The sequence below is a fragment of the Heterocephalus glaber genome, unplaced genomic scaffold (genome assembly GCF_053883595.1).
Source record: "Heterocephalus glaber isolate CG9 unplaced genomic scaffold, H.glaber_assembly_v1.0 deba00001687, whole genome shotgun sequence".
NCBI classification, from domain to species: domain Eukaryota; kingdom Metazoa; phylum Chordata; class Mammalia; order Rodentia; family Bathyergidae; genus Heterocephalus; species Heterocephalus glaber.
In genome coordinates this window covers 13,634,119-13,647,871 of record NW_028258412.1, presented here as the reverse complement: position 1 = coordinate 13,647,871, position 13,753 = coordinate 13,634,119, and the positions used below count along the sequence as shown (strand labels likewise).

Genomic DNA, 13,753 nt, shown 5'->3' with positions numbered 1-13,753 from the left:
GAGCTGAATTTCTGGCCCTTCCCTTGACTTATTTTCTGGCAGTATCTCACTCAGTTGCAGGGCTGAGCTCTAACCTGTAAGCCTCCTGCCTCAGTCTCCTACATGCTGGGATTATAGGTGTTCACCACTGCTCCTGGCTCCCAACACTAATATTTTGAAAGAAACATAAATGTCAGCAAGAACATACTACTATTCCTCATCATACAGGTACCCCATATATACACCTTCCTAGATAAAATTAAGTAAACAGAGTCTTTTCTTTTAATTTTGTGAGACAGGGTCTCGCTCTATAGTTTATCCTGGCCTTGAACTCACTATGCAGCCCAGGCTGGCCTTGAACTCAGGCAATCCTCCTGCCTCAGCCTCCTGAATGCTGGGATTACGGGCGTGGACCACCTGGCCTGGTAACAGAGTTTTTTATAACTACACTTAGTATTAACAATAGTGACCACATAAAGGGCTTACCAAGGGCCAGGCAAGGTGCTAAGTGCTTCAGATGGATTATTTCATTTAATCCTCACAATAACTGTGAATTAAGTACCATAATCTCCATTTTAAAGAGTGGATTCAGCCAAGGCAATTGGCTCACCCAAAATAACACAGGTAACAAGCGCTCAAACCACGATTCAAACCTCCATCTTCACCACTATCTTATAGTGTTTGCCTGGCTTGTTAGTACAAATGTCAAAGATTCCTATTTCACTAGTGTTCCATGTACATCAATAACGAGAGGTAAGATGTGCCATGTACACATACCAATTCCCCATGGGATGAATATAACCATTATGTATTGCGAACACGTACTAATAAAATTAAAAATTTGAAAAAAAAAAGAAACAAAAGAATAGAAAAAAACAAAAGAAAAGCAACACTTGCAAATAATGTCATGACATTAAATTTTAACACTTCTGAGATGAAACAAATGTTATGTATCTGGAGAGGAATATGAGTTACATGGGTGTGGTATTTATCAAAATTGTTTTTATAAAAAACTAAAACATCACTTAAATGAAATAACATTACAGACGTTCTGGCAAAAAAAAAAAAAGAGTGCCTTTGTTCATTTGTTTTGCTTTAATAAAAGGACAAATTTTAGAGCAGAAGTGTAGATATGAGAAATAAGATCTCTCCAGGGTAAATTCCATTATCTAATGTTTATTTAGTGGGTCCTTTTTCCAATGCAATTAGAATATATAAAACAGCAAATAGAACTTCTCCTGGAATTCTATTTGACATAGAATCTTGGTTCTATAATAAAAGCAAAGGTGAACAACAAAGAGGTGTCAAGGAAACCCTCACTGGTAGGCAGCTTGTTACCTGGAAGAAGAGATTGAGCCTGGAGGCCCGGCTGGTAATGGGCTCAACAGCACCAGCATCCAGTGGATTCCGCGCTCCATATTTAAACTTCAACATCTCCCCACACGTGCTGAATGGATAAGGAAAAAAGCTCAAGTGTGTACTGACACGGTAAGCAGAAAGTATTTGACAGATCCTGATCTCCCTCAAAATGTCACAGATAGGAAGGTGAAAATCAGCCATTACCCACTTTAGGAGCTCAGTCTGGCCATGGACGTGAAACCTCGGGTTTTATTCCCTGACATGTGAAGTGATACGTTTCCCTGGCAGAGTCTCTTACAATTATGTTCATTACCTGCCTTCGCCCCAGAATGAAAGCACCACAAGGAATTTTTGTCCCCACATAGAGGGCACACACATAGGCTGGCATGTAGCAATCATGAATAAATAGTTATTGAGTGAATGACTGGAACAAGCCAACTATATAGTATATCAGCAAATGATAAGTTTAAAAAATAAATCAGCAAGATAAGGACATTTGGGGTGGGGCAGAGGAGAGGCGCAAGTTTTAACAGTGTAATCAGTAAATCTCACTGCCTAGGTAGCATTCGAACCAAGACCTGAAGGGATGGCCTGGAAGCCTTGCTGGTATCTGGAGAAAGAAAGATACAGTATCTCTGGTAGAGGGAGCAGCGAGGGCAATGGTCCTGAGACAGGACCTGACCTCTCCAACAACAGCAGGGAAGCCATAGGGGTTGGAGCACAGTGAAAGGGGTGTACTTTGAAAAACATGCTAGGGTGGGCACCGAGAGCACGCAGGCACTGAAACAGGGAATTTAATTCAACTGTTAGGGTCACACAGGTAATGAGGGGCTAACAGACTACTGCAGGTGAGGATGACAGGAGGGGGAACGGAATGTGCACAGGACTCTCCCATTTAATAGCAGAGCATGCCCTCCTGCCCCAGGAACCCCGCGGTGGACGCTTCGGATCCCGTGCAGGATGGGCGCGCGCACAGCCAGCCCGGGAAGACCCTCCTGGCCCCCCGTAGCCCTGTAGGTGGAATCACCGCCCTCCCGCTGCATGAGGAAAAGCTGGGATTTGTGGGGAGGATGGAGGCAGCCCTTCCCCAGGCCTGGCAGAGGGAGGGTGTGGAAAATTGAGGGTGCGAGGAGCAGACTCACCCTCAGCGGACCCCTCAAGGCCGCGTTCCGCTCTGCCCGGCGCCTCCCGCCGCCGCGTTTGAACCTGGGGAACGGCGCGGGCGGGGCTCAACCGCGCCTGGACCAGTCAGCGTGCCTGATCCTATGACAGACAGCGGTACCTCAGCCGGGCCCCGCCCAAGTCCTTAAAGGGACGAAGGAAGTGAAGGGGAGGGCCAATCAAATTGTTTCTTCCTATGACTCGCGACCAATAGGAAAAGGGAAACGGCACACCCGGCAGGGTAGGTCTTGGAAGTTTGAAATTGGCGGTTACGCAGGATGCGGTGTGTGGGTAAGCGTCTGTTTGTCTAGGATCCCTTAGGGAGATCGCTAGGCGTTGTCCTCTGTTATGGCCACCTACGAAGAAGTCAGGCCGCTCATCCTGGACTTCTTGTCCTTCATACATGGCTAAAGTAGAAGCACTTGTTACTTTGGAAACCCAATTGGTTCTCTGGTCCAACTGAGTCAGCAAATGTTTTTTGGTTTGTTTGTTGGTACCTGGGATCGAACTCGGGTCCTTGCGCTTGCAAGGCAGGCGGCAGAACCACTGAGGTAAATCTCTGGGCAAGCAAATGTTTTGAACGTGAATTCAGCCTGCCTCAGTCCCTACATCTCTGGGCTGTTTGCCCTGAAACAAGTTAGTGAAGGTGATTGGGACCACCTGAAAGCACATTTTAAAATAAAGACAAGATAGTTGAGTAGGTAAAAAGAAATCCAAATGACCCCCAAATGTATGAAATGTGCCCAACTTCATTCATAATCAGGAAAAAATAATTTTTAAAAACACTAAGGAAAAAAAAGGATCTGATAGCATTTCCTAAGATGTGGAGCTAGTCACAGTCATACATAACTGATGGCCGAGGGAATTGGTATAATCTCTTTGAAAAAGAGTTTGGCACTATTTGCTTACATTGAAGAACTGTGCATTCTTTCACTACCCTTGGGAGTAGTTTCTCTATCTTAGAGAAACTTCTAATTATGTACACTGTGAGATGTGTACAAGAATACACAGTATAAAAGGGTTGTGCAACATAATGGCAAAAAAAAAACAACCTGGAAGCAACCGCATTAGGAAGAATAAATTTTTATATTGCAATATTTTCATTCAGCAATGAAAAGGAATAAATTACAGCCAACCACAATGCCATAATGAGTCTCAAAACAATGCCAAGGAAAGGAAGCAAGCCAATAAAGTATGATTCTATTAATATAAATTTCAAAAGCAGACGAAACAAAGCAATGTTGTTCAGGGAGGGAGTGATGTACATGTAGGTAGCAAAATCATAAAGAAATCAAGTCGGGATAGCAGAATCCCTAGGATGAAGCTGGAGGCCTTTCAGGGCTTCAGGAGTGCTGCTAGAATCTGTTCCTTAACTTGAATGATAATAATAGAATATTGTTTTATAATGATTAAATTGTGTTTTTCTTTTAGGTATGTAAAAATCTTTAAAGAAGGAGGCAGTCCTTTCCATAATCTTCTAATCTCTACTCTAGATAGAACTCAAGATGTATTATCACCCACACACATCAGCACAAAATCAAAGCTTCAGACTTAATACACATTTTTTCCCTGTATTAACTTGCTTTTTGTTGCTGGGGTTATAATGATAGCTACTATTTATGGAGCCCCTCCCCTTTTTATCAAGTATCATTTCATTTCATCTTTGCCACAGGTGTAGAGGGCAGGAACTGTAACCCCCAAAGTTGGAACAACCCAAATTTAAGAGAGATGAAGTGGCAATCCTGATCTTGCAGCTTAGGTGTTGGGAATGGGTTTGGAACTCCTGGGCCAATTATGAACTCCTTTCCTTTATACAAAACCAGCTTTGGGCTGGGGATTTAGCTCCGTGGTTCCGGTATCTGCCTTGTAAGCACAAGGTCCCAAGTTCGATCCCCAGTACAAAAAAAAAAAAACAGAACAAAAACAAAGCTAGCCTCTCCAAAGGCATGAAAAATTCTCCCAGTCTCTACCTTTTTCATGTTGCAAGGGCTGACCCAGTTCCCTCCCTGGTAGGAGAGACACTTGCAGGTAGCCTACAAATGCTGCTTTTTTTTTTTTTTTTTTTTTACCAGGAATCGAACTTGGGATCCTGATCTTGCAAGGCAGGCAGCGGCACCACTGAGCTAAATCCCCAGCTGCTTATTTTTTAAATTACAAATTTGCTGTGTGTTAGGAAAAACTATAGCTAGTTTGTCAAACCAGGTATAGGTGAGATCACTTGGGGGTGAGATCACTTAGAATAAAGGAGATATTTAAGAAAGAAACTTTTGAGTCAGTAAAGAAAATGTTGAATGGTAGTACAGGTTACATGAATAAAGCTAAAAAAATTTTTTGAAATTTGGAAAACACTGGGCTATTGTTATCATCTCCATTTTGCCAACAGAAAAATTTAAGTTTCAAGAAGTTAAGTGACAGGCTATAAGTGCTACAGCCAGGATTTGAAATGGGCTCTTTGATTCTGTGGCTCAGTTTTTCTTTCCCTGGTACCAGAAATCGAACTCAGGACTTTGAGCTTGCCAGGCAGGCACAGCGCCACAGAGCTAAATCCCTGGCCCTGTGGCTCTTTTTTTTTTTTGGTTGGGGGATCAAACTCAGGAATCATGCCTTGAGCTTTTGAGGCAGGCGGTGGCTCCACTGAGCTAAATCCCTGGCCCTCCTGTGGCTCATTTTAATAACCCATCAAACCATAATGATTTCTACTAGGTTTATCCCAGCATCCAGGATGGAATAAATACTGCACTTAAAAACATTTGTGGACTAAGTGATGAAATCTTACTCCCTGCTTATTTGATTATGACTTGGCTTCTCATAGAGATAGTCCTGGAGCAGTGATTTGAGACCTTACAAGGACAAGGTATGATCAAAAAATACAGTGCATGGGGCCTGGGATTTAGCTCAGTGGTTCCGCCACCTGCCTCACAAGCGCGAGGTCCCAGGTTTGATCCCTGGTACCAAAAAAAAAAAAAAAAGCCCAGAAAACAAAACAAGACAAAAAAAAAATACAGTGAATGTTTAAATTAAAAATTTATCACAGTAAAAGACACATTGCCACGGATCTCCCTTGAAATACTCGCCCTTTCTTTTAACACAATTATCTCATCATATTTTGAAGCTTTTTGAAGCAGTTCTGGAAGTCCTCTTTAATGAGTGTCTTTACACAGTGTGATAAAAAAAAAAATACTGTGAATGCTGTTGCTAAGTGCCATCCAACAGAAAGGCAGGCATGTAAAAACATTATAGTGTGTCCTTACCACCTTATTTATTGGATCTGGCACTGTGCAACTTCTGGCTCTTCCCTAAAGTCAAAATGACCATGAAAAGTAAGTGTTTTGAATCAATTTGGGACACTGAGACAGTCATAATAGTACAATTAAAGACATTAGCAAAATAAAACTTTCAAAACTGCTTCAGAAAGTGGCAAAAATGATGGGATAAATGTGTCTGAAGCAAGGGGGAGCATTTTGAGGGAGATTAATGGTCATGTGTCTTATACTATAATAATATTCTATTTAAACACACTATATTTTTCTATCACACTTCCTGTATCAGGATCACCTGGGTACATGTGTTTGTGTGTATGTGTGTGTGTGTGCGTGTGTTATGGTTTGGATAAAAAAAAATCCCCCATAAGGGTCATGAGAGATGGGGCTTTTGGAAGGTGATTAGATAAATGGACATTAACCTCACCAATAGATTAATCCATTGATGAGTTCATAACTGAATATGCTGTTAGAAGGTGGGCACCAGTTGGAGGTAGGCGACCACGCCTTTGAAGGATATATCTGTCCTGGCCCTTTCTTCTCTCTCTGTTTCCCAGTTGCCATGAGGTGAGCAGCTCTCTTCCTCTATAACCCCCACCGTGATGTTGCTGCCTTAGCACCAGCTAACTATGCACTGAAAACTTCTGAAACCATGAGCCAAAATGAACCTTTCTTCCTTTAAAATGTGTATGTCGAGTATTTTGTCCCCACAATAGAAAAGTGTTTGATGTACCTGAAGAGCCTCATTTCCTTGTTCTGGGAGCAACCCTAGGCTCCCTAAGTGACTTGCATGTGCAGTCAACATCAGGAACCATTTGCCTAGAGAGGGTGAATATACTACAGCACGAACCAAATGTCAGAGTGTATTCTTCATTGTAATTTTTTTTTCTTTCTTTCTTCCCCTCCTCCCACCCCATAATGGAGTTTGAACCAGGATGTCAGGCATGCTAAACAAGTGCTATACCAACGAACAATACCTGCATCCTCCCATTTATCTTTGTTTTGGTTTGCTTTTGTGGGGAAGCTGTTAGCTTTTCTTGGTTTGAGCCTGAGTCTTGCTATGTCACCTAGGCTAACCTCAAACCTGGATCCTCCTGTCTTAGCCTCTCAAGTACTGGGATTATAGACACCTGAATACCCATTGCAATGTATACACTGGCAATCCGGCTTCATCATCAGTCTTTATGAACAAGAGTCTGCTCCTGTAGGAGAACTCACTCTTACTCATGCAAAAAGTTACCTAAATGGTCCAGCCCTTATTCTGTGATCTGTTGTATTGAAACTAAAGAAGATAATAGCCAAATAATTTCACAGAAGGAAACCAAAAAAAAAAAAAAAGGATTCCACTTGGCTTAATTAGGAACTGGACCTTAGAATAAGTGTTTCATGTTTTCATAATTGGAATTTCATATGAAGAGAATTATACCAAAGAAAGAGGTTTGTAAATAATATATATAAATAAGGAGCATGATGCTTGGTCTCCTCTCCTGTTTTTTCCTTTTCTTTCCCTTCCCTTTCTCATACTCCGGTGATGTTCTATTTAGAGCAGAGGTTCTAAACTCAAATAAAAATCAAATTCTAGACACTTGTTTTCACTTCTTCCAGCCTACCAAAAATCAATTTTGTGGGGCTTTCATAAAAGTTTATTGAATTCTTGAGTGCACTAACTTCTGACTCTACACACATTGTTTGACCTCTTTGAGTCTAAATTTATGCCTATTGTGAAACTTAAGAGCAAAGAGAGGTGAAAAAGCTTTTTAAAATCTAAGGCCAGGAAATCAGATTGATAGAAAGTATTTGTAACTCACGCATCTGATGAGAGACTATTAAGCAGAATGTAAAGAATTCTTATAATATGACAATAGAAAGACAACCCAGTTTTTCAAATAAGCAAAAGATTTGGAGAGACATTTCTCCAAAGAATATATGCAAACAGCCAGTAAGCACAGGAAAAGATCTTCAACATCATTAGTCATTAGAGAAATGCAAATCAAAGCCACAATAGCACTTACCATGCCCTAGGTTGGCTGTAATCAAGAGACAGTGAAAACTGAACCCTCCTGTAATTACTGATGGGAATGTAAAATGATGCAGTCACACTGAAGAAGAGTTTTGCAGCTCCTCAAAAAGTTAAACATAGAGCGACCATATGACCCAACAATTTCACCCTTAGGTACGTGCCCAGAAGAAAAGAAAGAATATACCCAACCCCACAGAAACCTGTATCCAGTTTCACAGCATTATTCACAATACACAAATTCCCAACAGCATTATTCATAGTAGCCAAAAAGTGAAAATGACCCAAATGTCAATTAACTAATGAATGAACAAACAAAAAGTGGTGTATCCATGAACTGGAATGTTATTTAATCATAAAAAGGATTAAACTACTGATACAGGCTGTGATGTGGATAAACCTCAAAAATATGCTCAGGAAGTGTAGCTCAATGGTAAGGCATTTATCTAGCATGCAAGATGCCCTGGGTTTGATCACCAGTATGTTGGGGTGGGGGATTGTTGCAGGAAGACACTCAGTAAAAGGATCTAGCAAACATAAGGCCACAAATTGCATGATCCCATTTACATGAAATGTCAAGAGCAGATCAAGCCATAGAGACAAAAGGTACCTTCATTAGTGGTTGCCAGAGGGAAGTGACTACTAATGAGTATGGAATTTCTCAATCTCTCTCTCTCTCTCTCTCTCTCTCTCTCTCTCTCTCCATTTTTTACTTTAACCATTACAATAGGTGTATTGGGGAATCACATTGTGATTTTTGTTTTTGTTTCCAGATTTTACTTTTTTACATCAATTTTAGGTTCACAGCAAAATTGAGAGGAAGGTATGAGGATGTCCCTTACACTCCTTGCATAGCTTTCCCATAATTGATAGCTCCTGCACCAGAAAAGTGTATCTGTTGGGCCAGGGATTTAGCTCAGTGGTTCGGCCTCCTGCCTTGCAAGTGCAAGGACCCAAGTTCGATCCCCGGTACCAAAAAAAAAAAAGTGTATCTGTTACAACTGATGACTGAGACATCATTACCATCCAAAGACTATAGTTTGCCTTAGGGTTCACTCTTGGTGGTGTACATTGAGTGGTTCAGATAAATGAATAATGACCAGTATCTCCCATTATAGCATCAAACAAAGTAGTTCTACTGCCCTAAAACTCCTCTGTGCTCCACCTATCTAACCACTGATATTTTTACTGTCTCTATACTGTTGCCTTTTCAGAATGTCATATAATTGGAATCGTACAGTAGGTGGCCTTTCAGACTGCTTTCTTTCACTTAGCAACATGCATCTTAAAATCCCTCCATGTTTTTTCATGGCCTCCCACCCCATTTCTTTTTTAGCTCTGAATAATATTCCACTGTCTAAATGTACCACAATGTATTCATCCATTCATCTACTAAAAGACTTCTTTTTTGCTTCCAAGTTTTGTCAATTACAAATAAAGCTTCTACAGACATTGGCTTGCAGGTTTTTGTGTAGACATAAATACCCAACTCCTTTAGGTAAATATCAAAGAGTGTAATTGCTAAATTATATGGTAAGAATATGTATCATTTGATGGGGCCAGGGATTTACCTCAGTGATTCTGGTGCCTGCCTCTAAAGCGCAAGGTCCCAAGTTCAATCCTGGGTACCAAAAAAAAGAATATGTATCATTTGGTAAGGAACTGTCAAACTGTCTTCCACAATGGTTGCACTGTTTTGCAGTCCCACAAGCAACAAATGAGAGTTCCTATTTCTTCTTTCCAGCATTTGGCCTTGTCAGTATTCTGAATTTTGTTCATTCTAATGGATGTGTAAAGTTTCTTTTTGAGGTGATGAAAATATTCTGGAATTAGGGATAATAGATACAAAATGGTAAGTATATTTAAAACAACCCAATTGTACACTTTTAGACAGTAATACTTCAGGTATATCAATTATAGCTTAATGTTTTTCATGTAAAAGAGAGCCAGGCACAGAGGCACAACCTGTAATGCTAATTGCTCAGGAGGTTGAGGCAGGAGGATTGCAAGTTTAAGACCAGTCTGGGCAATTTAACAAGAGCTTGCCTCAAAAGAAAAAAAAAAGTTAAAGGGCTGGAGATGTAATTCAGTGGTAGAGTGCTTGCCTTCCATGATCACAACCCTGAGTTCAATGCCCAGTATTGTCACAAACAAGGAAAAAAGAAAAAAGAAAAGGAAAAGAAATGAAAATTCTAAAGCCAGTATATTAACATGAAACATTATTGTAACTCAAGGTCTCTGATCCTCTGCATTATAGACATTTGGGGATTATTTGTGGTGGAGACTCTGTCCCATGCCTCCCAAGCCTCTGTCCTCTACCATGCAATTCTAGTCATGGCGACCAAAGACTCTCCAGACAAAATATATTTGGTTAGATTTTAAATGTTATGAAAATTTTAACTAATTATTAGGACCTTCATTCTGACCCCATCACTTTCTAAATGCTTTCTCCAAATTTGAGTGAATGATTTTCTATGATTTTTTTTATTAGACAAAGCCTTTTACAAGGAAAGCTAAATTTTCAAAACTTAGTTAAATGGCAATTACTTTCTCTGCTATTTGATTCTAGACAATTTTTCTATGATGTTTGGCTATGTCTGTTAATCGTGTTTCTTCAAAAATGTTACAAGCCATAAAATATACCTCTAGTCCTTCAGCCAACAACTTCAGGAGTGTTTTCTCATCCCCAATGCATTTGTAATACAAGAAATTCAGGCACCTGACTCACATCAACTGTTGTTTAAGGGCAACCAGAGGAAAAATGTCATCAGATCCCTACAGTGGTCCAATTCCTTCTGGATACTTAACATAATTACTGTTCACATTGGACTGGGAAACCCTACTGGTCAGAGGCTAGATGAATGTCAATCTCTCAAAATTGATGAAAAGGGCCAGGGATTTAGCTCAGTAGTTCCACCACCTGCCTTTGTAAGCACAAGGTCTGGAGTTTGATCCCCAGTACCAAAAAAAAAAAAGAAAATTGATGAAAAGCTTATACTTATTCTGTACCATGTCTTGTGCCTTGGCCAAGCTCTAAGAAGACAAACAAATATGGAATATGATTAAATACGCCCCATATATTTCACTTGGTTTTATCTTAGGTCTGCATGTAATAATAACTTCTTAAAAAGTAAAGTTGACTCTGTACCTTTCTTGGTAACCTAATATTTATTTTTTTACTCTCTTATCTATGCCCACCCACACTCTAGCTGCATAAGAATGACCATCTCACCTATCCTGCTCCAATCATCATGCACAATGTTTGGCCTTTGGTAAGCCGTCCATAAATGTTTATTCTCTGAACAATGGAAGACAGCAATAAAAGCCATTGAAGAGACATAAAGGAAATATAGAGATTAAAGTAATCTGATCATTTCTTGAGCAAGAGAAATAGGAAGACCTCATCAAATGTCATTCACTCACTCAGCAAACATTCATTGAGTATCTACTACTTGCTGGCACTGTTTTAGATGTTGAGGAGACAAGAGGAGATAAACCCTACAATAAGCCCTAACCAGGCAAGGGGTGTATAGCTTAAGGGTTCTGGGTCTGATCCTCAGTACCATAAAAATAAGAAATTAAATTGAATTAAAAATCCCTGACCTTAGTTATCCAAGTGTGGTGATGATGCACACCTGTAATCCCAGCACTCTGGAAGGCTAAGGCAAGAGGATCACAAATTTGAGCACAGACTGGGCAATTTAGGGACTTAGCAAGGCCCTATCTCAAATTTTTAGGAATGATTTTGTTTGTTTGTTTGTTTGTTTGGTACTGGGGATCGAACTCAGGATCTTGCGCTTGTGGGGCAGGTGGCGGAACCACTGAACTAAATCCCTGGCCTCAAATTTTTAAAATAAATAAATAAAATGGACCTGAGATATATCTCAGTGTGGGGGCCCTGGGTTTGATCTCCAGTACCACAAAAAAAGAAAAATAAATTCCTGACCTGTGGCGTTCATGTTCTAGTGAGTGGAGACAATAATAAGCAAAATAAATAAGTCAAATATGCTATGAAGAAAAATGAAGGGGAAAGGTGCAGAGGAAGAGTTACAATATTAAAGTGGTCAAGAACAACTTCTTTGAGAGGATGATTTTTAACTAAAGACAAATCTGAGAGAAAACCATGAAGCTAAGCAGGAAAATAACAGGCAGAGGATCAGCATGGGCAAGGGTTATACGGTGAGTGGGAACCTGCCATGTGCAAGAAACAGTGACTTTGCGGGCGCCGGGCAGAGCGGAATGGTGGGTTCTGCTGGTTGGAGGCATGGGGCCTGTGCGTTAAGAAAAGTAGCCATGGAGAACACTGAAAACTCAGTGGATGCAAAATCCATTAAAGATTCAGAAACAAAGATCATAAACGCAAGCAAATCAATGGACTCCGGAATATCCTTGGATAATAGATACAAAATGGATTATCCTGAAATGGGTTATGTATAATAATTAGTAAGAAGAACTTTCATAGAAGCACTGGAATGTCAGCTCAGTCTGGTACAGATGTAGATACAGCAAACCTCAGAGAAACATTTATAAACTCGAAATATGAAAATGAGGAATAAAAATGATCTTACATGTGAAGAAATTGTGGAATTCATGTGCAGTGTTTCTAAAGAAGATCATAGCAAAAGGAGCAGCTTTATCTGTGTAATTCTAAGCCATGGTGAAGGAGGAATGATTTTTGGAACAAATGGACCTGTTGACTTGAAAATATTAACAAAGGTCTTCAGAGGGGATCTTTGAAGAAGTCTAGCTGGAAAACCCAAACTTTTCATTATTCAGGCCTGTCGGGGTACAGAACTGGACTGTGGCATTGAGACAGCCAGTGGTATTGATGATGACATGGCGTGCCAGAAAATACCAGTAGAGGCTGACTTCTTGTATGCATATTCCACGGCACCAGGTTACTATTCCTGGTGAAATTCAAAGGATGAATCCTGATTCATTCAGCCACTTTGTGCTCTGGTGAAACTGTATGCACCCAAGCTTGAGTTTGCGCATATTCTTACTCGGGTTAACCGGAAAGTAACAACAGAATTTGAATCCTTTTCCTATGACTCCACTTTTCATGCAAAGAAACAAATTCCATGTATCGTGTCCATGCTCACAAAAGAACTATATTTTTATTACTAAAAAATGGTTGACTTTTTTAAAGTTTGTATGCCAAGTGACGAAACAATATAAATGATACTGTAGTTCCTTCTCTAACTGAATACTTCAGATGGTACTTTGAATCATGCCATTTTCCCAGCAGAAGAACTACAATGCAGCTACCTCAAGATCAAAATAGGTAGTTGAAATTGAATTTAATTAGGAATAAATAAATATGGATATTGGAATAATCTTATGAAAAGAAATTATTGTAATTTTACATCTTTCATAATTAGCAACATTCTGTGATGATATGCTATGAATTTTCAAGTAATTATGAGGAAGTTAAACATTTCAGTAATGAATTTTAATGATACTCCCCCTACACACTTAAGACTATGCACTCTATTTTTTGTCATACTGTAGAAAGGATGATGTGGACTAATGTGTCTTAGACCTTGAGGATCCAAGGGCATGGATTTTATTTTAGAACTGATGTATGAAAAGGAATCAAGTGCATTTTAAAATCTCTTACAGCTCATGGTTTTTGTGAAGTTTGTTCTGAGAATGTGTTTCTTATAAAAATAGTTATGTTTACTATTGAGAAAGAAAGAAAATATTTCAGAGAAAGTATGAGTAAACTGAGTTGATTCTTTTAAGGCTAACATGCAATATTAGTGGAGAGACAGTCATAACTGTAAGGTGCTAAGATCTACCAGGATATTTCTTCTCATTTGTTCTTATGCAAGTCAGATGAAATTTACACACCAGCAAAATATCTGAAGATCTATGTAAAAACCTGAAACTATTACTAACTAGGATGGTATGAAGAAATTCTACAGGAACATAATAAACTATCATCTGCATAAGAAACAGTGAAATGTAAAGAAAA

At 39.7% G+C, this 13,753-nt stretch overlaps 1 protein-coding gene and 1 pseudogene across 16 annotated transcripts in view; one reads left to right on the top strand and one right to left on the bottom strand.

The window, feature by feature from the left end:
- Positions 1-2,579, bottom strand: part of Cit (citron rho-interacting serine/threonine kinase) — a 169,135-nt gene extending 166,556 nt beyond the window's left edge. For 9 of the 16 annotated variants that reach the window (XM_021257363.2, XM_087198420.1, XM_021257362.2 and 6 more), the window contains exons 1-2: positions 2,481-2,578; positions 1,318-1,426 (exon numbers count right to left, since the gene is read on the bottom strand). In XM_021257363.2, coding sequence (XP_021113022.2) covers positions 1,318-1,413 — 96 coding nt within the window. In that variant the 5' untranslated portion in view covers positions 1,414-1,426; positions 2,481-2,578. Of the gene's footprint in view, positions 1-1,317; positions 1,427-2,480 lie in introns of all 16 variants that reach the window. The other 7 variants (XM_021257359.2, XM_021257360.2, XM_021257364.2 and 4 more) reach the window with 2 other exon arrangements.
- Positions 2,580-10,387: 7,808 nt separating this feature from the next.
- LOC101704645 (caspase-3 pseudogene) lies at positions 10,388-13,093 on the top strand (annotated as a pseudogene).
- Positions 13,094-13,753: the final 660 nt, after the last annotated feature.